The sequence below is a fragment of the Calypte anna genome, chromosome 12, assembly GCF_003957555.1.
Source record: "Calypte anna isolate BGI_N300 chromosome 12, bCalAnn1_v1.p, whole genome shotgun sequence".
In the NCBI taxonomy this organism is placed as follows: domain Eukaryota; kingdom Metazoa; phylum Chordata; class Aves; order Apodiformes; family Trochilidae; genus Calypte; species Calypte anna.
The window spans coordinates 20,813,502-20,836,836 of NC_044258.1; the positions used below are offsets into that span (position 1 = coordinate 20,813,502).

The window sequence follows — 23,335 nt, forward strand, 5'->3', positions numbered from 1 at the left end:
AGGAACAGCATCACTGCCTTTGGAAATCCTCCCAGCAGCCAGGCTACAGCTATATGCTGGATTTTGGAGGACCAGCAGCTGGAGAGCTAGGGGTATCCTTAGAGACAAATCCCACATCCACATCCCTTCACTGCTCTCCTCAAACCTGGGATAAATTCCTGGGATGAGCAGGTCCCAGTGTCCCCTTCCACTGGGACTGCACTGGTATTCACTGGGTTCATCTCAGATTAAACAAAGAAAATATTTTGGCCCACATCTCTGAAGGCCTCATCCTGCACATTATCAGCAAGGGTTTGGAGGGAACACCTCAGCAGCCATTTAGGAATCTCTCTGTTCCACCACTGGAAGCTGAGCCCATGGTGCCAGCTCTGGGGACAGGCACTGGCATGGCTGGCAGCCATCTACAGCATCTCCTCACCCAGCCACCCCAGCAGCTGGCACTGGGATGAGCCAGCTGTGTTACTGGGACTCTGGTGTGCTCAAGGACAGCACACCTACACTCCCACTGGACCTCAGCCCCAGGCTGCCATTCCTCACACCTGGGAGTCACTTTCTGGGACCTTCCTCCTCAGCCAGGAGGAAGACAACCACCAAAAGTGTGTGGAGAAAGGGCAGGCGGGGGGGATCTGTTGAACCTCAGAGGGCTGGGTTATCCCTGCTGTCTGTCAGTACCCCTGCCCAGGGCAGGCAGGAGGTGATGGGATGGGGAACAGGAGGAACACAGGAGGAACAGCAGCTACGGAGAGAAATCCTCACGGAGGCAAAGTGTGCAGTGTCCATGTGGGCTGGGTGCAGGGTGGAGCAGGGACCCCAGTGAGGAAGGCAAGCAGCCAGCAGTCAGGACAGGAAAGCCACCATTACATTCACAGCGTTCATAAACTCTTACTGCAGCCAGCAAGTACCTGAATGAACGTTTCCATATTGCCGTTAAAGAGTTTATGATTATAGACTGAGAGAGGCCTAGGTCTCCTCATTTTCTGTGGCTTAGGGGGAAGACATGGGGGCCTGGGAGAAAACGGAACAAAAGAAATCAACAAAACACCAACACAAATGCAATGGCAGGGTGAGAATAAGGAATAAACCAAACAGAAAAACCCCTCTGCGAGGATTCACCCGTAGCTCCAGGCACTCTGCAGTGCCCCTGCCCTCTGCTTACTCCCAAGCCCTTTCCAGCAGCCTGGGGACACCACAGCACTATGCTGGGTCACTGGTTCTGAAGCCAGCACCAGGATGGCCCTGCTCACATAGGTTCCCAAGTCCAGGAGGGAGCTGTCAGCAGCTCCAGCAGAGCCAGACCTGTTCACTATCACTGTACATGTAACTTCAAGGCAAGGTCAGGACTGCAGACTTTACTTCAGTAATAGATTCAAATTAATCTTGATAACAGAAGCATTTAACAGCAATAAGCTAGCCCACCCAAGACTTTACACCTCCATAATCTTCAAGTGTTTCCCTACCAGACTGCAGCCCCAGCTGCAGCCACAAAGAGCAATCTCACTGTTGCTACGGGCTTCTTGAAGAGTCTGAGTTTCTGCTGTAAAAAAACAGCCATCAGCTATACCAGCAACCACAGCTTGAATGAACAATGGCTGATCAGGAATGCTCTTCATGCAGAACTTGCTTCATTCAAGCCAGAGAGCAAAAAGTCTGCTAAACACAGCTGGTCAGAACTGTCTTTGGTACCCACAATGTGCAAGATGCAGCTCTCCCTGCCTCAGATTCCAAGTATCAAACTGCTGCTCAGTGTTTGTGCTAGAACCAGGGATGACTTTTAAAAGTAAAACAAAGGAGTTGGTGCTCAGCAGGGTGTTTAACACCCACCTCCTACCTTCACCAGTTCAGCACTCCACCAGCCTGAAAAAAAAACACTGAGAGCAGCTGAAAAGCTCAACTCATTCCTTAATATATCCAAAATAAGCCACAGCTACCCATGGAAAACATTGAGGTATTCCTGTTTACTCTTTAACTGGACTTCATTCTGCTCAGAGATGGCCAGAAAGAGGGAACTGGGAACACTTCCACCTCTCTCTAGCAGACTCCTGTTTGGGACACATTCACAGGGGTGTGAATGGTCCTTTCATCTTTCTGGAAGATATTCCCAGGAGTCAAACCACCAAACAAAGAGGTGAGCCCAGTCAACACCCATGAGCAAACACACCAGCAACTCTGTAAGAATGGAAATGGCTGGCATGTGCACTGGGAAGTGGTGTGACCTTACCCTACCAGCTAGTGACTGAGGGTCCTCATCAGCCACGGGGAGCAGACCTTGAAGACCCTGTTGACTTCAGGAAGGGGAACAGACACCTGTTGCTTCTGGAAATGAGGCCACAGAAATGTAGGACTTATTTTAGTGATCAGGGTTTTGGAGGGTTGCTTTCATTACCACTATTCACATTTTGCTTTCTTCTGCTGCTAATGAAGGACATACAACCCAAGTGCCTACATCTAGAAAAGGGAGAAAACCAGAATAAGATCTCTAATGATTTCTGATCTGTCCTCTACCCCCAGGCTCTGCTGATGTCTGTAGAGGAGAGATGACAACTGCAAACAAAAGAGAGTGCCAGGACCCTGCATGCAGAAGTTCTCACCAAGCAGAGCCAAATGGGCACATGCAATTTACACAGAGCTATGATGCAAAGGTGACAGTTGTGATCCACTGGTTCCTCAATCATGTCTTTAATGAAATAATTTGACTCTACACTCCTACAGCTTGTAACCACTCCTTCAAGTGGTAGCTGAGGAGCAGGAATGACCCCCATCCCACCTGGCTCTCAGCTGAGCAGCCCTGTGCTGTTTGTGCCTTGTCACCTCCTCTCCCTGGGGATGCCCTGGCTGGGACAGGCTGGTCTCTGTGTCTCTGGTGGGAAGGTTGTCCTGCCTGCACTTACAGCCCTGCCTGGCACAAGGAGGAGATTGTCTTTCTGTTTGTTTTCCTTTGTGAATTAAAGCAACTGCTGCAACAAAAGCAAACAGAAGCAGCAGGGTGTTGTGCCATCACCCCTCATGCTCTTCCTGCTTTTGATGGTTCTGGCCTGCAACACCACCACCCACGGGCACCCACTCCTGGTACACCAAGTTCCCAAAGCCAAGCTCTCTCCTCATCCAGCTCAGCCCTGTGCTGGGTCTCCATGGTCAGGAGCAGCTCCCCCCAGCACAGGGTGCAGTCCCCAGGCTCTGTCTGTGGGGACAGGGATGTCCCTCTTTGTCCTGATGACACCTCAGCACACTGCAGCACAGAGCCCTCCATCCGAAGGCACAAGCAAGGCACCCGCGGCCTCTGCCAGGACAGGGCCACCATCTGCTGCAGCATTCCCTGCAGGCAGCAGGGAGGCTCTGCTGGTACTGCTCAGGGTTCATTAGACACTGAAATAGGGTTGCAGAAAGGTAACACAGAGGGAGGCTGGACACGTTTGGGGGGGGGGGGAAGTTTGGAGGCTTTGCTGGCCCATGTCCTACTGTCAGAAAAGCAGCACACTCATAGCAAGCCACCAGAGCTGTGTGGGGATGCTCCATGGACTGGAAGCAGATCAAAGCCACCACCCTGGGATATTCACTCCTAGCACCATCTCCTGCTGGAGAGGGTGGAAGTCTGAATACAGGCACTCTCTGTACTCCCAGGCAAGGAAGCCAGAGGTGGGAGAGGCTTTCAGGGGTGTATCAAAGCCCTCCAAGTGAAGGGGGGTGGTAGGGAGCAGGTGGACACCAGTACTGCACAATCTGAACACAACCAGAGCTCAGCTATGCCACAAGGCACCACACCGTGCTGACACAGCACTCCCAGGCACCTCAGAGCCAGCTAGCTAGAAATTACACTGCAGCAAAACCAAGGGCCTGTTTGCCATCACCCCAATTAATCCTCTCCAGGCAATGCAGCCCAGAAGCAGGGCAGTGGTGTGAGGAGCCTGGCACCGCCTGCCCCCCAGCACACGGGTACAGCTGAACCCCACCAAGCTCCACCAGCAGCCAAGCAAAACACCCTTCCCACAGCCACCCCTCCTGCCAGAGCCAGCCCTGCCCCAGAGCAGAGGAAGTGGAAGAAACTGCTCACCTGGTTGTTCCACATTCAGCTCTTTCACCTGGGAAGAAACAGAAGTTTCTATCATCTCTTTACATTAGTCACCACCACACACTGCTGGAAGGCACTCAGACACTCACTCCTGTTCTGTACACCCTGGGTTAATGGCTTCTGAAAGTGCCCCAGGCCTGGCAGGGTGGGGAGATGCTGAGCTGGCTGCTGTACAAACCCCTGCCACTCAGAGATACTAGAAACCCAAGAATCAGCCACAGGAGAGGGAAAGCGTCTTCAGTTCCCAATGATACTAAAGGCTGATGTGCAGGATTTGGAAGCCCATCCAGTCACTGCAGCTCCTCTGCACTAAGTGCTCATTTACACCCCCAGGGATTGCCCAACCCCAAGCAGAAAGTTGTCTGACCAGGGCTGGAGCCCCCGGGGAAGCTGCTGAGATATCCCACTGCCTGCTGGAGGAGCACTGACAGCACCTGAACACACAGAGTGCTCAGTTCCCCCTGAGAGAACAGCCCACCTCCCCACAGCCAGCCAGGGGCTCATCTGCTTGGCAATATCCGTGGTCCCTGGGTGTATTTTTAGTGCTTGGATTTCATGTAAATGGCAGCATATCACCACTGATAAGATCTGTTCATTTTTTAAAGTATTTGTCAACCCACTGAAAAAAAAACTGAACTAATTTCACATGCTGTTAGTGCCTTTCTGCCAAGGCCAGGGAAGCTTATTTATTCTTCCTTTTTCTCAGACACATAAAAGGAAGCATTTGGCTACACATGCCTCCTTCCTGCTCTCCCTTGGCACCTGTGGAAAGCAAGATTGCAGCCAATTCCTCACTGAAAAAGAAAAAAATTCCACACAAGTGTTTTGCAAACCCACACTTCTTCCTAATGAGAATCAGCTTATGCTGAAATGCAGCATTTAGCATTTCAGGACTAAATATTTTCTGAATGCCTCCACAGCAGGATGATCCCATGGCCTGGGAGAAATTCAGGAAGTTTTCATGTGAAAATCTTCCACTAAGATTTGAAATGCCCAGCCCTGCACCCTTCCATTTTTTGCGCCTTGACTTGGCTCAGTATTCACTGAGTGGAACATACCACAGGATTTAACTAGAAAGTGGATTTTAAGGCTAAATAAACTTGGCAGAGAAAATAATTTTGGCAAAACAGCTAACAAAAAGATTTTTTTTTTTTTACTCTGAGATGAGGAGTGCAATTTTTGCAATGTGAAAACATGGCCATGGACCATTTGTGTATATTCTCTCCTGTTGGAAAATAACTGCTGCTGGAGGAGTTACACGGCACTTTGGCACAAAAGCATCAAACAAATTTCTCTCTGTGTGCCCCCACAGAAAGGTGGGAAAAGAGTAACATTCCAAGGAAATAATGACTTTGATGTCACTGCTTCAATACAGCAGCAGCAGCCAAGCACAGCAGCCACCAGTCACTGAGGAACACACAGGCAGCAGAACAGACGGAAAGGTGATGCCTGCTTTAAAATCATCCCATGGGATGGGAGGTTCCCCCCCAGACCTAACCCAGGACTCACCTTCACCAAGAGTCTGCTTCAGCAAGTCGTGTTTAGCCTGGAGCTTCGTGATAAGGTTACTGCCATTCAAATACTCTTTAAATTTCTGGAATTAAAAATAAAACCCAAATGAGGTGTGTTAAGACCCTCAGCAAGAAGAGTCTGTAACTGATGTAGCCTGGGGGCTGCTGGAGGGGGTGGGTGAGGCTGGCAGCTCCAGCCACAGTCCTGATGATTTCATTACCCCGTCTCCTTGGTGCTGCACCTCCCGCCTGGGAATGCAAGGAGCTCCAAAGAAAAGAGTTCAACGAAGCTTTCTTTTCTCAGGCTTCTGGGAATGGCCTGGAAAATCAAAGAGGCTTTCCCCCCACCCCCGACAGGCGCTTTGCCTTTGTGCAGAGCAAGAACTCCCAGCACCAGAGCTTCCCAGGTCAGGGGCTGCTGGATGCTTTATGCACCGGGTGACACTGACACAGCTTCTCATGGCACTGGGGGGCTGGGACACCCCCCAGCACTCCAGAGCAAGCAGTCTTACAGATAGGAGGAGTGAGGGAGACAGAGATGGAAAAGGAAAGACAGAAGATGGGAAAAATCAAAAAGTCTTGCAGAAAGCGTTACAAAAAAACCAAACAACAAACCCAACCACAACTCAAAACAAAACCTATTTTTTCCTCCTGGCTTGGAATAATAACATTGTAAAGAGCAACCAGAAGGTTTTGTATGCATATTTAATATATCAGGAGATGCTATTAACTGCTGCCTACTAACCAGGCTTATATGTGGTCTTCTACTCCTGAAGGTTTATCACCTACACTCCCAAGCACTGTAACACAGAACCTTCCACCTGCCTGGCAGTGAAGCACAGGACCCAGGCTGCAGGGCAGACCCAGCAGAGCTGCCTGCACCCAGAGCACACAGCAGCTGCCCCAGCTTCCCCCCTCCCTGCACGAGATGCAAACCACTGGTCCAAAATTGCAAAAGCCTCCAGAAACAGCTGCTGAAGGGTGAGGCACTGAGAAGCTGGTTGGAGGCTGCTGATTCTGCTGCTCTGCTCTGAGCCACTCCTACCAACTTCTGCAAGCTTCTGGTCACAAATGGTGGCTCCAGTTGTTCCCCCAAAAAGGCAGCAGCAGACACTAGAATGTCAGTGCCTATGCACTAACCTGCCACTGAGAAATGCATTCCAACCCCAAATCAGACAGGAGACAAAGACTTGAAGAGACTGAATTGGTTCTTGCTCTTCACTAATGAGCACTTAAAACGGGGCTCAGCCCTAGCAATTAATGCTTTGTATCCTGTATCCATGAGACTCACTGTGAAATAGAACATTTCTGTTTCCTGCTGGTTGGCTCTCCTCTTGGCAATGTTTATTTTACTCATGTAGGTCTCTGATGCAGCTGATTTGACCGACTCAGTGGAGCGGCTGTGCTGGAAGGCGTCTGAAACATCAAAATCTTCCACTGTCAGCATGTCCTGCAAAGTCTGCATCGTGGCATCCAGAGTTTTTCGTACCTATCAGAAATGGAAGACAGTGTGGGTTTGAAGGGTGGGAAAGCCAAACTCCTCGAGTCAAAACAACTGACCCGGAGGCAGCTCCTGACACAGGGCTGTCGGTGCGGGGGCTCTGAGCACAACAGCAAAACCCCTGGGCACGGGGCAAAAGCCCAAACACCAGACTCAGAGCAGCTCCTCACCTCTTCATTCTCTATCTTGAGGGTAGCCAGTCGTGACTGGAGCTGGTGGTACCGCATCAGCAGCTCTGTCTGCACGGGCTGCTGGGCACTGACCTGACACACCTGGGGCAGAGAGAGACAGGGGAGCAGTCAGGGGGTCGTGCGCTGGCCACACACACACATTTAAATGCCCCAGCATTCTCTCCAGCACCCACAAGTTCCTCCCGTCCTCCAGGGAGGCTGCATCACCCTATTTCTAATCAGCAGCGCCCTGGATCCAGGCCAGCACAAAGCATTTTCTACCCAGCATTTGAAAGCTGCACTCTGAGGTCTCCCCATTACAGCAGGGAAATCAAAGCTCCACTTCACAAATCCCTTGGGCAGCTCAGCTGAGGATGAGGACCCCACAGCAGGCTTCCTGATCAGGAGAGAGAGAGCAAGAGGCAGAAAAGGAGGCTGAAAGGAGCAGCCCTAACGAGCAAAGTGTCTCATTAAGAAAGAGAACACAAATAACAGCCTTTGAATGCAGCACAGAGGGGTAAGGAGTCAGAAATAAGGTAACAGTGATAGATAAGCAGAGGAGGATGCCAGCCCAGGCCAGGCAGCAAGCGGCTCTGCAGCCCCCCGGGTGGGTACCCTACCTCATCCCCCATGTGAGGCTGGAACTCGAACTTCAGTGGTGGGCAGAAGACCTGGTTGCACATGTCCATGATGGTGTGCTTGTCACTCCGTGCATCCAGGTTGTCCACAGCATTCTCAATGATGTCCAGGCCCTCGTGGCGGGAGGTCTCCAGGTTGTACTCAGCAGACAGGTACGTCCTGAAGGTCCGAGCCAGGCTGGCGTGGAACCCCAGGTCACAGCACTGAGGAACACAGAGGAAGGGCCTGGTCACACCAACACTCCCACCCTGCTCCTGGAGGGTCTCGTGTATGGAAACAGCAAAATAAAGCATGGCACATCCCAGAGATGCATCAGCCCTGTGGTACCAGCCCTGTGTGCAACACCCCATGGATGGAGAGCCACAAAGAGCCACGCACAGCCAGGCAGCTGAGTGACCCTGTGCTGGACCCTCACCATGGCACCAGGGTGTGATGCCCTTCATTGTACTGGGAAGGGCACAGGATCTTCTAAACAGGACAGAGGGACAAAAACCCAAAGCAAACCAATCCAAAAGCATGGTTCTCCCTGGCTTTCTGCTCAGCACAGACCTGGGCAGCGTGACAAGAAGGGTCCCACTGGTGGCAAAGCCAGAAAGAAATGGCCAGAGGGTTGGTGCCACTGCCTGGCCTTCGCCTTGTGAACTGCTCTGCAAGCACTTTTTACACAAAGAAAACATTTCCCAAAGATATCAAACACAGATGGATGTTCAAAGCAAAGTGGCACCAAAACCCATGTCCTACAGGATGTGGAAACCCTCCTGTCCTCACTAGGAAGCTGCCTTCCTCTCAGATGGAGCAATTCCTCATGCATGACTGATCCTTCTCATGTTCACCTTGGGGAAAATGATAAAACTTGGAGCTAATTGCTGCCAAAATATTGTACATTAGACAAAAGCCTGTTTTAAAACTCCCTTCTCAATATAATTGAGTTTGGCATGTTAAGTATAGCAACATCACAGGGATTTGCTGCTATGAACACTTAATCACAGATGAGCAAAAAACTCTTAGCAGCTCTCCTCCCAGTCCCCAACAGGAGCCCTGACACAGCACAGGGCTCTGCTCTGCTCCCAAAGGAATGTGGGGGGCAAGGGTGGGCACCAAGGAAGCACCCAAAACTTGGGAGGTCACCAGGTGTTGTTCTGCAGGGAAAGGCAGGGCAGGAGAGGACAGAGGAAGCAGAAGGAGAGCAAGGGATGAGCCCAAGGGGCTGTAAGGACAGCCCAGCAAAGCACAAGGGGCTGTTCCTGTTGCACAAGTTAGGACTTCTCTGCCACAAAGATTAAAGAACGAGTGGGAAGTCGTCTCTGCCCAGACTGTAACCCAACCACCCCAGCAGGCACACAGTGAGCTCACTTCAGCCCCAGCACAGCACAAACCAGGATTCTGCATCAGAACATCACCACTGATGGACCCCAAGTGAAATATGAAAACTCAGCGGGTGCCACAAGCAGCTCCCACCCAAGAAGTCATCTCCTGCTTTCTGCCAGGCTGAGGAGACAACCCGCAGCCCCCATCACACCACAGCAGAGCTGTATTTGGTTCAGCCTCTGCTGACAGCAGCAGTAAAACCACAGGAGGATGATTCCCAGGAGGTGCAGCTTGCCTGACCCCATCTCATCTTTTACAGCAGTGAAACTACACAGGCAATAATGAGGATTTCTGCAGGACCTCCTGAATGGTCATAATCCAACATTTATCCTGCTTCTACTTAGCTTCTAATCTTGTTAGTTGAAAACATGGGCAGTTATGGACTGGTATAGCTGTGCCTTCTGAAGTCAGTAAGAAACACAAAACCCAAGGAATCAGGGCAGATTCCTATTCACCACCTGGGACAAGACCTTGTCAGTGTGAGCCTCCCCCATCAGGCAATTTCAGCATGAAGTCCTGTAAAGGTCTGCATGCCAAAACCACTGAGTGGAGAGGATGCAGCACTGCAGCTGTCCTGCCCTTCCCAGCTGAAAATATCTGCCACTGTCCAAGGGTGGGAATTCCCAAAGGATCCAGGAGTGAGCTATTGCAAAGGAAAACTGCTGAATGCCAGAGTCCAAGGAAACAGGGCTCAGGGTAATAATGCCAGATTCTTTCGAGAAGAAATTCCATGTGAAATGCTCTTTTCACTTTGAATGCTGCACTGGCCCTGAGGCTAGTAGTTATTTGCCATGCCCAGAAATGGCTGCTACTGAAAACCAGGGCAGGCACTTTCCTGACATGCCCCAGCCTTGAAGTCCCCAGTGATTAGCACTGTGTCAGCTGCTTCACACACTGGTGCCCCCAGAAGAAAAAACAGCAGAGGCTTCCATGCAGTTCTCAGAGAAACACACAAAGGGGAGGGAAAAAGAAAAAGAAAGAAAAAGAAAGAAAAGAAAGGAAGGAAAGAAAAAGAAAGGAAAGGAAGGAAAGGAAGGAAAGGAAAGGAAAGGAAAGGAAAGGAAGGAAAGGAAAGGAAGGAAAGGAAGGAAGGAAAGGAAAGGAAAGGAAAAGGAAAGGAAAGGAAAGGAAAGGAAAGGAAAGGAAGGAAAGGAAAGGAAAGGAAGGAAGGAAAGGAAAGGAAAGGAAAGGAAAGGAAAGGAAAGGAAAGGAAAGGAAAGAAGGAAGGAAGGAAGGAAGGAAGGAAGGAAGGAAGGAAGGAAGGAAGGAAGGAAGGAAGAGGAAAGGAAGGAAAGGAAGGAAAGGAAGGAAAGGAAGGAAGGAAGGAAGGAAGGAAGGAAGGAAGGAAGGAAGGAAGGAAGGAAGGAAGGAAGGAAGCAAGAAAGAAAGCAAGAAAGCAAGAAAGCAAGAAAGCAAGAAAGCAAGAAAGCAAGAAAGCAAGAAAGCAAGAAAGCAAGAAAGCAAGAAAGAAAAGAAAGAAAGAAAAGAAAGAAAAGAAAGAAAGAAAGAAAGAAAGAAAGAAAGAAAGAAAGAAAGAAAGAAAGAAAGAAAGAAAGAAAGAAAGAAAGAAAGAAAGAAAGAAAGAAAAGAAAGAAAAGAAAGAAAGAAAGAAAGAAAGAAAGAAAGAAAGACTTCAAACTCCTGCTCCCAGCTCCAGAACAAATGGCATTTTCTCACCCCTCTCATCTCTTTGATGGAAACTAAATTAGAACCACAAATAATAATCCTTAGCCCTTCTGCAGTGCCTTTCATCTGGGGAGCTCAAAGCTCTTGGTATATTAATTCATTAAGTCTGGTAACACCCCTGCAAGGGGTGGAAATATTACAGTGTTCAACTTGAGAAACAAACCAACACCCCAGAGGTTAAACAAGCTGGGTTTGGTCAAAGCACCGTGGAAGCAGCCAAATCTCTGTGTCTCCCACCACCCACTGCAGAGCTGCACCAGAGGAGGTGCCTGGGGCTGCAGTGGACCACGACTGGCCAGTCAGTAACCTCAGTGCCAGTAACTCCACTGTAGACACAGGAGTGGAAACAGATATTAAAAGGTCTGTCCAAGGGCAGGAGGAAAGCCAGCGAATCTCCAACCCTGCACGAGCATCTCAACATCTTCCCTTGGGCAGCGGGATCAGGCAGCTAAGGGAGAGCCAGCTCTTCCCCAGGACACACTGGGTGCTCCAGGAGCCTGAATCACTCCTGAAAGTATCTTCAGATCCTAGGAGGGACATTAAAAAAGAATACAAACTGTTTGTGTTCTCATTTGGTTTTATGGAGGGCATTTATTTGCTAAGTATTAAATATGCAAAAGACAAAAGAGTTGCACCTCTGCAGCCTGCACTCCCCTCAAAGCAGAACAGCATCAAACCAAACCAGATTACAAATGGTATTCCAGCCAAGGTATGAGAAATGCCTGTGAAAAACCAGCACCCCACAACAACCAGGCTCTGCACATCACCAGATGGATCCAGGCAGCAAGGGAAATTAAGCTGCACCAGGAGGAGGCAGAAAGGGCTGAGATGCATCAGCAGCCACATATAATTGCTCAGGAAAGATGGGAAGAAGCAAATAAATGCCTGGGCTGCCTGGTTTGATAAGTGCTGCCCCTCGTGTTCCCCAGCACATCTGGTGCCAGGCAGGAGAGGGGAGCAGTGGTGCTGAGAGGAGCAGCAGCCCAGCAGCTCCTGAACAGCTGCTTTCCTTTCAGCCAAACAAGGAATCAGGCGTGGATGTGGCAGGGAGGGACAGGATCCTCCCTGACCCCTGCAGTAATCAACACGTGCCCTGGAGCATGAGATTTGATTATTTCTGATCAAAGGTTCCTTAACTGTAAATATTACAGAGCCAAATATTACGTAGCCCTTTTTAAAACCCAGCTATAGTTATTAACCCTGTGGTCTCTGGACAGAGGTTTTTTCTGGATGATTTTTTATGTAATTTTTACTTTGCTCCATCTCCCTCTAGTGCTGCTCCTAAATTTTCTTAGGGATGTTTAGTGGGGTTTTTGGTTGGTTGGTGGTTTGGGTTTTTGATGAGCCAAGGGTGTTGTTTTGTTTTTGGAACGATGGAGTTTTCATTTTGTTTTGTTGGGATGAATGCACAGGTAAATTAATCTTTTAAAGGACATCAAGACCTTGAGGCTATTCTTTCAAGCTACTGGGAAAAGCAGCTGAAAGCGTCAAGAAGAAATCCTTTTCTCTCAAGGAAAAGACTGTTGCTTTTTTGTACCAACTAACAAGGCCTATCTGACAAAAAGACTGCTCACGGTCTTCAGGCACTAAAATTTACAGACTGAATGATGCCTATAAATCACAGAACACTTGGTACACGTGCCTGACAGATTTAGCAAGCCAATCCCAATGTCTGTGGTATCCATCTGAGGAATAAATTGTCAAGAGGTGCAGCTCAGCTTCACCCTGGTGAGCTCTGTGTCCCCTGCACACCCTGTATGGTGGTGCCAGGTGTGACACCATCCCCAGCAAAGCACCAACACTCAGGTGGCTGCATGTGCTCTGACAAACCCCCAGAAGAGACTCTTTGCTTACGTAAACCAGTTTCTCCTCATTAGAGGCAGCAGGGCCAGGCAGAGCTACCCAGGCTGGGGGAGCAGCCCAGCTCTGCAGGCACAGAGGTGCCCAGGGAAGCACCCACAGGTGGGAATGGCCACAGCATGGGCTACAAGAGATGCCTACAAGTAGATCCTAATAAAGCCTTTGCCCTTCCTTTAAGCATACATTACCACGTGTTTATAGGTATGCTTCCTGGCCTCTGCTCTCTTGACATTGCTGCACAACCCAGAGCTTCCAGGGAAGTAAAACCAGCTGAAGATTTTTTGGCACAACAATTCTGACTGCAGTTTCTGCTCCCTAACTTGACTCAGCATCATTTGACCATGTGAAAAATGGCTACACCATCAGCTACGTTTCCTAGAGAGTCAACAATCTGTGTAACACTGAGTTGCTCAGAATTCCCTTTATTTTCTGACTTGTCCCAGGTATGGTGACACAGCGACTGACAGAGCAGCAAGCTGCTGCTTCAGAAAGGTTTACAGGAGGCTGGACAAGTTTTTGGTGGATCAGTACACACTGACACTGTCAGATACATATTACTCTGCTAAATCCATCGATATCTTTCCTGTGACCACTTCAGAATATTCTGCAGCCATTTACCACAGGAATCCATGGGGATGGATAAGCAGCCTTATCTCCACTTCACATACATGACCAAAGAGATTAACGTGGTCACATAGTTAATGACAGAATTGAGAGGGGAACCCAGGCCTTTAAATAGAAACACACGCCTCTTTCAAAGGAAGGAGCACAACAGAGTGCTTTAAATCCAAGTCTAACTTGATCTGTCTCTATATTCTTCTCTTCCTCTCTAAAGGACAAAACAAAGGCCACTGGAGAGGAGGGAGGGATAGATGTGCTCCGTGCTGCTCCACAGCTCTTCTGATCAACCTTCACATTTCTCATTAAAACCAAAGCCCTGGGAGGACTCTCCTCCCTCTCCCTGAGCAGCTGGGGCCTTCTTCCTCACCAGAGCTGGAGATTAGCAGGGCAGCTTTGTTAGAAATGTCACCGTTCTGCAGTGATGGGAGGGCACAAGAAACACCAAGGCTGTGCCTAATGGATGACACTGAGCCCCTGGGATCTGGGGGAAATGCTGCTAATCAGCTGCCCCACTGTCCTGCTGGTTCAGATTTGCCTGCAAATCAAAAAGCTGCACATGGCAATTTGTGCTTGATATGAAGGGTGTGCAGGAGCCCCCTCACCCCTCCTGCCCTGGAGAGAACGCCCAATACATCGTTAATCAAAATACACCAAACTTGCACAGAAGTCTGTTCAAGTAGACTGCTCCTTCTTTGAAGATTTAAAACCAGGACACCCGTGTGCAGCTCACACATCCCATATCTTGTTTCCTTTGGTGAAAAGAGCATATAATCAGGGGAATTCAGCTGCACAGAGTTGAAGATGCTTTAAAGTCCCCTGAAGGGATTCCTGGAGTGCGGAAGAAAAGCCATCTGCTGACTCCAGTGGAAGTGTCAGCAAGGAAATAAAGTTGGGAGGGATAATATAAACAGCCAGAGCTAAAATGGAACTCAGCAGCTCTCCAGGAAATCAAAGTCCCCAGAGCTCCATGAAAATAAGTCACTCTTGTTTAAAAAATAAATGAGAGAGAGGGAATACACACAACAAGTGCAGAACCTGGCAGATAAAACAAGGTGGTGTCATACCTTGCCATTCAAATGTCTCCATGATCAAATTATTAGGTTTTTAATATGGCTAAATACATTTTATATAATAAAGAGGAAAAAATGGGCACACGTATTTACTTACTTCAATTAATGCTTAGAAAAATAAGTAAGCTAGTGGGTTGGTAAAGAAGATAAACACTCCAGCACATTTTTTAATTATACACTTAGGCAATGATTAAGTTAGAAGACTAACTCCATACTTAGAGATGAGTTATTTATGGGCTCACTGAAGCAACTCCAGCAGGAACGAACTCTGCATTGTGCAATCTGTACCACTATGAAGACACCTATTAAAGGAAGAAATGGAAATCCCTGCTCCCCTATCATTCCTATCATCCTATCATATCATAGCTCGTAGGAGTCACTGATACACACAGGCATTCAGTCCCTTCCATCACTAGGAAACCTCCTGCTTCCAGCAGTTCCTGCCCTGAGGCTCTTTGTGCAAGGAGCACTTCAGCTACAGCTCAGCAAGTCCTTCCCAGGCTGGGAAAGCACTTCCACATGTGCCTGAGTGCCTGCTGAGGAGAGCCAGGGGCTGGCTCCCACTGACAGAAACTGCAGATGGAGGAGGAGGAAAAAAAATCTTCAGTTTTAACAATACGCCCAAGGATGCATCTGATCTTCCTAAGAGCTTATCTGTTTCAAATACAGACTAATCAGTGAGCCAGGAGGAAACCTCAGGCTCCCCTGGCTCGGCCCAAGGCAAATTCCCCTCCAGAGGCATTGGACTTTGGGAAGCTCCAAGACAACCTGTGTGTGGGAGCAGATGAAGCAGTGGTGTTGGTGTGGAGGAAAGCCCCAGGTCCACGTGGCTCTGGAGACAGAGCCAATGTACACTGGAAACCAGACCTTGGCATGCTCATGAAACAGCATGAAAGGTACGGAAAACATTCAAGCAATTTCAATGGTTGTCCAAGCAGCTAATCCTTTATATGTGCCTGACCCAGGCAGCTCCATCCAGACTCCTCTGCTTACAAGCTCTGGAAAGCATTTGGTTCAGGCTGGGTCAAACCCTGCAGTCACAATGAAAACTCCATCTTTCACCTTTTTTTCCAGACACTGATGGAAGCAGCTTACATGAAGCATGATTATGAATCAATGACTTTGCTGTGTAATCATGTGGCCACCATAAAGCTCAGAGAAGGCTGACTGAGAGCTGCCCAGAGAAGCTGTGGATGCCCTATCATTGGAGTTATCTAAGGACAGGTTGGATGGGGCTTGGAGCAACCCCATCCAGTAAAAGATGTCACTGCCCTTGGTGGGACAAGGGGATCTTTAAAGGTCCCTTTGAACCCAAACCATTCTGTGACTCTATCACTCCCATCTAATGGCAGCTCTAGCTCTGCTCATACATGCCTACATCAACTCGGGGGAAAGTCAAATGTGTGTGTGTGCAGCTGGGAGCTAAAAAGCAACATGGGGCAGGGGGAAATAAAATTCAAATTTACATTTTCAAAACCCAGATGAGCATATTTTCAAGCCTCAACCATTACCACCAGGTGAGAGTGCATTTAAGGACCACACTTTGTGCTGATCAGCAGGGAAGAGGCAGGATGGGTGCCAGGGAGGCAGCACTTACATCAATGAGGTCAGAGACATCGTGGATGTAGTATTTACTGACAGCAGCATTGGTGGCTGCCAGGTTCAGCAGGTAGTCGTTCCTGGCTTTCGTACACTTCAGCTTGTTTTCAGAATACTTGGCTTGTCTCTGAAAAAGCAAAACAAAGTGTCAGAGCACAAACAGGATGCTACTCTCACAGCTTTTCTTGCTGCAGGACCCCACAGCACCCCACAGCCTGGGTGTGACGTGTTAATTAACGAAATTTGGTGTTGGGTATGAAAACAGAGACCCTTGCCAGGGTGCAGGAGCTCACATTTGAACACCCTGGTAGCATCAGCCAATGCACAAGGAGCAAGTTCTGCTCAGATGTACCCAGCACATCCCAAGCACAGCTGCTCCTCCTTTATCTCTGCACTCGTGGAGGTTTTGGCATCAATCAGAATTACAAGGGCCAAATTTTCCTCCCAGATACATTGACATACATTTGGACTTGCTCCAGATTTCTGCAGCTGTATCAAAGTGGAATCTGGCCCAGAGGCCTAAGCTACAAAATTTAGAACAGGACCCAGAAATTTAAAACTCTGTAGGAAAGCAGATGTGCTGAGATCTGGGGCATTTGCTTAGGCAGATCACTGCTATGAGGGTTTAGCACAGAAGATTAACCCTTCAAAGCAGCATGCTGCTAGACAATGTCCCAGTGCTGGGTCAACACACAAACAAATGCATCCCAGGTGAGGAAACCATTGCTTTTCTCTGCAATTAACAGAAAAATTACACTTTGGAGATCCTGAGATCCAGGGGGATGTGCTGAAGCCGGAACAGAGTCAAGTGCTTTGACTAGCGAAAACTACTGAATGCTGCATTTTAATTCCCAGAAAATCTGCAGTGGAAGAAACAATTATGTATCTGACCCTTTTTTTGTCTGCCACAAACCCATGACTGAAGGCACTCTGAGACAGCTTTTCTTCATGGTTGAAAGTGCTTTTTTACAAACTAAGTCATGAACAAGCTACAGCCCCTGTAGCAGGGTCCTGTCTCTGGATCAGAAAGCATGGCTGGAGCTAAACCCTCCTGCCTGCAGGGACCCCTGGTCTGGCTCCCCCCTCTCACCCACCTTCTCCTTCATCTTCTCTATCTTCTTGACAGAGCTCCTCCGCTGAGGTCGGTCCTCGTGCCGCAGCAGGTTCACACTGATGTCCCCAGACTTGTTGAACTGCTTCTCCTCCTGCTTCTCTGCCTCCTTCAGCTTGCTCTCAGCACTGATGCTTTCTGCATGATACATGTGGTAGGTCTTCATCACCTGAGGAAACAGGAATATGTGAGTCATCTGCCCCACGTTACACGAGAAGGTGCCAGCCATGGGCAGGTTGGAGAGGTCTCAGCTGTGCTGGGACTGTTTGAGGCCATTGTGACATTAAGGAACAACAAGGTGGGAAGAAAAAGCCCATAAAGTTAACCCCACCTATAGCCCTGTTTTGAAATGGCACAGAGCTGGTGTAAGAGCAGTTATCCCCAGCGGGTCCCTGCTGCAAGCACAGGCTGAGATGTGTCTCTGGCACTCATCTGTGTTCTATGAGCACTGGGTATTTTCCCACAGGGAAATGAGAAATAACTTCTAGTGCTTCCCAGCTGGGATAAGGGTCTCTGTGATAAGTGACTGTAAGGAAGCCAAAGTCAACCTGAAGTCACTTTTCACCCAACCCTTCTGTTCCTACACATGAACTTGCTAAGCCAGACCCTCAACATAAACCCTGCTCTGCCATCCTGACAACAGAACCCATCTGGAAGGTGGAGGAGCTGCAGTGTCCAAGAAGAAATGGAGCTTGTCTCCTGTCACCACTCAGTTCTCCTCTTGCTGTCACCAGCAAGCGAGGTCAGAGCCAAGGTAGACTGCAGCAACACTGAGTCCTTTAAGCTCAAGATCACCATCAGTGACTCTGGATAGAGGATGCTGATCTGCTGCCAGGAAAACTCCTGCAGTCAAAACTTCTACCACAGCCTTTCCCTGAAGATAGAAAATCCCCAAGGGCACCCTGTGATCATTTTAATGGAGCTGGCAAGAGCAACACATCTGCTCTTCTCTCTTTATGCCTTTAGTCACGTTGTCCCCTTCTATCACCTCCTTTCAGGCCCTGGATGTGATTTTTGGCATTGCCTTGACAGGACTGGAGGTGCCTGACCTCTGGCTGAAGAGGAGTCTCACAGGAGGTGCCTCCAGGCCCCCATTGAAGAGGAGGGGGAACCCACAAAAGAAGGGAAACTCTGGACAAGCCTTAATGAAGAAAATGAGTTTTCCTTGGCAATGGCTGTCAGCAGGAACCAGGAGTGTTTAACTTGGAGGAGGTCAGGCTCCAGCATATCATCTCTCCTCTTGCCAAGCACAAACGTCAGCTGTAAGCAGGCTTCAAGTGCTGCAGTAGAGCCTGCACAAATGTGCCATCACTGGCACAGTTCTAGGCAACTGCAAGGAATAGCAGGCAAAGGCTTGTGCCTTGTTCCTGAGCTGCTTCACTACAAAATCCTGCAAGTTATAACACAGATTCGAGTCACATATCTCAAACTGTGGTTTCTGCGGAGAACATCACAAAGTGCACACACAGCACAGACAATATATGGATTTTTTTTTCCAAAGAGGAAAGAACAGAGGGCTTTGCTGAGCCCTTCTCATCTTCCACATCTCCATCTTTTCATTAAAAACTCCAAAGAAAGTGCTTCAGCAGTCAGGCAGGAATGGGAGGTTTCCCAGCACCCAGAGAGGTGCTAATGTGGGCACAACACTGCTGTCCCTGCTCCCCTGGGCTCCAGTGGCTCTGGTGATGCCAAGGAGAATGTCAGGAGCAAGGCAGGACCCCACTGCACAGAGCCCCACAGCACAGGGCCTTTGCCCAGGCTCCTGCTGACTTGCTAATGACCAGAGAAGTTTTCCCTAACAAAGGCTCTTTTTTCCTCCTCAGTAATTTATCCCTGCTTGAACCTGAAAAGGTAACACAGGAACCAGGTACAAAAGGTTTCTAACAGTCTTTTTAACAAAGTGCAAAGGACCCAATTCCATTAAAATATCTTCCCCATCCATGTTGCTGAAGCAGATGCCTGGAACAGCTCAGTGTGCCGACCCTGATCCTCACCAGTTGCCATGCAGCACAGCCTGCACTTGCAAATCCAGGGGACATTGCTGTCTGGTTTAATATCTTCCTTCACTGTGAATGGGAAGTACCTGCACTGCAGCAATCAGCCCTTTGATCTGCAATTCCCTCGTGCCCCGGGGTGCTGGCAATGGAGTCACATTGCCCCTTACACTCCTGTGCCATACAGAAAAACTGACACAGCTGCGTCCCTGGAATCTTTTCTGCTAATACATTAATTGGCTGCCACGGAGGGAGAAAAAGATGTTCCAATGTTCATTAGTTATTTAACAACACAAGTTGTGTTTTCCAGTATTAATAACAGGTTCTGGATAAAGGCCATTGCCAGCACAATGGCCATAAATGGCACTGTTTGCTGTCTTCAGCTAGAAGTACTTTGCCTTTCTAAATTGTTCATCATTAAGGCTCTGATCCACCTCTCCTGATGGAAAGGCAGCATTTCCTCCAGACAGTTCACCTCCTACTACACAAGGAACGATGACTATCATTGTTTTTAAAACATGTAATGTATCTGTAGATATTATTTTTAATTAACATAATTCATTTCACACTTACTAATCTGCTTCTGTCACCCTGTGACAAGGAATCTCCTAGTACTTTGATGGTTTCAGGGCACTGAACACAGAACCTCCATCCTTCAGGTACTCCAACTTGGTACCTGTCTGCTGAAGACTGTATGCAGGAATCAAAAGAATGAAGCTGGTTCTAATTCACAGCTGAATTATTTCTGTGCAGAGTATTTCACAAGCAACTCCTACTTCAGAACGAAAGTCATCCACTTCCTTTTCATTAACATCAGCATGGGTTTTGGGTTTCTTTCTTTCCACATAGAGTCCACAGAGTGACTTGCATCAGAACAGCAACAAGGCTGAATTAAAATCAATTTAGTTATCTTGGCTGAAGTTTGAGACAGTGAATGCCTGAGAAGCCTGTAAAAAATTATGTAGTTTTCACACAGTGCACAGAATTCCCCTCTGAAAGGCTTAAGAAGCAGCCTAGGCAGGGCACAGAGGCACTGCAGGTACAAGGCTTGGCCATGGGCAAGATAAACAGTCATTCCTTGCATTGACAGCAGCCAGCTGAGGTTTTAGCAGAGCAGCCTGGTGTCCTTCAGCCAGAACTCCTGATTCTGTGCCTGAGTCTGTCAGCAGCCACAGTTATGGAACGTGATGTTCCTGGTACCCAACATGCCAACATCAGGGCAGTGCTGAAGAGGTCCCAAACCACCACCAGCAGGCTGGATTGACCTGCAAGCCACGGATGCAACTGTGCCTGTTTTACCTTATGCCTCAAGGACAGAAAACCCCAGACTGGAGGGGAGCTGGTTTGAACTGCACAGTGTTAAGATGATGGTGGCTGCCAACAGGGCCTGCTTTGCCTTCATGCTTCATCATTGTTTCTGAAACAATCTGTCTCTTCCCTGTTCCTTCCCGGCTGAAGACACAGTGGGTTTGTTATCTTAGCAGCAAGGTCAGCTCAAAGAAAACACCAAGCTCTTCCAGCCCTTCCAGTCTCTTTCACCACTCAAACACATTCTGCTCAGTGGGAGCACAGCAGTGAACAGGGAAGTCTCAACTCCAGCACAGCTGAGTGTTGCCACAGACTCACCAGGACAAAAATTCCTCTCTGTGCTCTTCCCTGTCCAACTGCACACACTTCAGACCTCTGCACACTCCTGATCCTCAAACTGACCCAATCCTGTCCCTCAGGTGATGCTCCTGTCCCGTGTCTGGGTTCTGAGCACGCTGGCCCATGGGTATTAAGGTCAGCCCAACCCTTGCTGGTTTTCCCTTGCTTTGCACCTGTCGTGCTGCTGTTGTAATTATTCTTAATTAGCCACCATCATTAACACTGCTTGGGACATCCAACCATCAGCAACACTCTCTCAAATCTCACACAGGCTTTTTAATCCAACCTGGCTGTCCACCCACACTGCAGGTCTGACAAGAATTGCACCCTTCAGCAACCAATGCAGAAACAAACCTGTTAAAAGAAGATTTATAGCAGAAATTTCAAATAGTATCATTCATGCTCTGCTGTTTAGGCCTATTTTTCGAAAGGGGAGACTAGAGCAATTCCTTAGGAATAAACCTACTGCAGCCTTATTTCTGTACCAGTAACAGATACAACCAGAGAGAGCATTGTCTCAATTTTCCAACACAAGACAGACTTCATATTGCTTTGCTATTCCAAAACCACAAATAAAATAAATAAAAAAACCCCAAAATAAAACAAACAATTGCTACAGGGCAAGAGACAGAAGTGAGACAGACTTTTACTGCCTTCCTACAAAAACCTGCTTGAAGAATCATGTCCTGAGCAGCGGGGTACGATTTCACCTGGAGGTACAGACAGTGCTGCAGCCAAAGTGCTCCTTGGAGCAGGGAGATGAAGCTGAGCTAACACAAGATAAAAGTTTTATGCATTCCTCAGCAGAAGGTCATGTTCAGCCATCATCCACAGGCCACCAGACTCACAGAAGCAGGTCAGGTTTCAGCCACATATTAGCACTGCCAGCTCCAAGCACAACTTCAGAGAGTCATTAGCGCCTGGCAGGAGCCACCACCCACGTGAAAAACTGAAAGGGGCCTGAATGCAACACGGTGTAGAAGAGCTGGGCAGGTGAGAATGTTATGGACACCAGGGATCACACCGGATCATGCCCAAAGCACCTCCACTGATGCTGAAGTGGAACAATCAGAGGGTCCGACCGGCCGCCTGATGGGGCAGCAGGAGCCCTGCACGGGGGCACCGCTGGGAAATCCTCCTCTGCTGCTGTCAGAACCAGTGAAGGGTGAAAGGCTCCTAACAAGCACAAGAGGAACTGGCTGTGCTGCAGGACAGCAGGAGGGAGAGAGCCTCCTGGAGTCACTGGAACGTTGAAGAGGAGTTTTGTTCAACAAATGACATTGGTGATGTCCCCACGCTGTGCAGGCTGGGCATGGGCTACTCACCGTGTAAAGCTCATTGGTGACTTTCAGGAGTTCTTCATGCATCTGTAAGCCAATCTCCTTACTCTGGAAGAAAAGAATAAGAAGAGCTGAGACTCTGTTATGCTCTCGACATGGCTTTCTGAAAGGCAAACACATTTGGGAGGGAAAACTATTCCTTCCAAAACCTCCGTGCACACCCATCTCAGTCCAGTGCTGCCAGGGGACTGGTTTGGGACGCGAGGACAGAAGCAGAAGGAAGAGCCTGGGGACACTGGTGAGCTGGTAGGAGATGGAAGCAATGAGTTGCTCTTCCCTTAAACCAAGTGACCACCCTGATCCTGCCAAAGTCAGAAGTACTGGTTCCAGCCCTGTGCCCAGGTGGACCCTGTCATCTACCAGCAAAAGCTTTCACACCCATCCCACAGGGAACAAAGCCCCAGTACTCTCTCTCTGGCCTGCAGAGTTTCTCTTTTCTACTTTCAGCTGCCAGTGGAGTGGGTGGACCTTGGCAGCACAAATGGCTTCTGGCAATGCCCATCTCAGATACCTCCTGCCCCCTCGACTTCCCTGCCAAACACAAGATTTGCCATTCTTTGCTCTGCAGCAGCATTAACAAAACTGTGTACATTTTAATTCTAGGTATTATTTTTAAAAAACAAAGCAGCCTCACAGCATGGGAGATGCCCCAGGGGCCTTATTTACACCACTTCAGAACTCCTGCCTAATATCCTTCCTGCCCCAGGAGCTGAAAAGACATCAATGACAGGGCTGCCAACCCACAGCTGGGCTCTGTTTTTTCCACTTCTAAACATTAAAACCAAAATACAGATGGCCTCCTATTACAATGTGCCTGCAATGGTGAAGTTTAAAAGTAAACTGGCATTTTGATTTCCTTTTATTTTCTACAAATCCCTAACAAAATAAAATGCACAGTTCTAAACATGAACACATCCATCACAGCAAATCCTCATGCTGTTTCAGAACTGCTGCATTCTTGTTTGAGGCTGATGTTTGCCCATGGATCACCCAGCCTGGGGTTCAGAAACCATGACAAGGATACAATCTATGTATCCTGCAAACACCCAGGGAATCTGGAAGTACAAACAGCATTGCTTTGCCCTTCCACGGGCAGTATTCGTCTGCAGCCCACAGTCAGCTCCAACTGTGTGGATCAGACCCATAACGTCC

At 48.7% G+C, this 23,335-nt stretch overlaps 1 protein-coding gene across 3 annotated transcripts in view; it reads right to left on the bottom strand.

The window, feature by feature from the left end:
• The window catches only part of SRGAP3 (SLIT-ROBO Rho GTPase activating protein 3), an 84,080-nt gene that overhangs the window by 14,257 nt on the left and 46,488 nt on the right, over positions 1-23,335 (bottom strand). For all 3 annotated transcript variants that reach the window (XM_030458564.1, XM_030458566.1, XM_030458565.1), the window contains exons 4-12: positions 22,169-22,231; positions 17,186-17,371; positions 16,090-16,218; positions 7,869-8,090; positions 7,249-7,350; positions 6,869-7,066; positions 5,576-5,660; positions 4,049-4,076; positions 903-1,005 (exon numbers count right to left, since the gene is read on the bottom strand). In XM_030458564.1, coding sequence (XP_030314424.1) covers positions 903-1,005; positions 4,049-4,076; positions 5,576-5,660; positions 6,869-7,066; positions 7,249-7,350; positions 7,869-8,090; positions 16,090-16,218; positions 17,186-17,371; positions 22,169-22,231 — 1,116 coding nt within the window. The remainder of the gene's footprint in view (positions 1-902; positions 1,006-4,048; positions 4,077-5,575; positions 5,661-6,868; positions 7,067-7,248; positions 7,351-7,868; positions 8,091-16,089; positions 16,219-17,185; positions 17,372-22,168; positions 22,232-23,335) is intronic.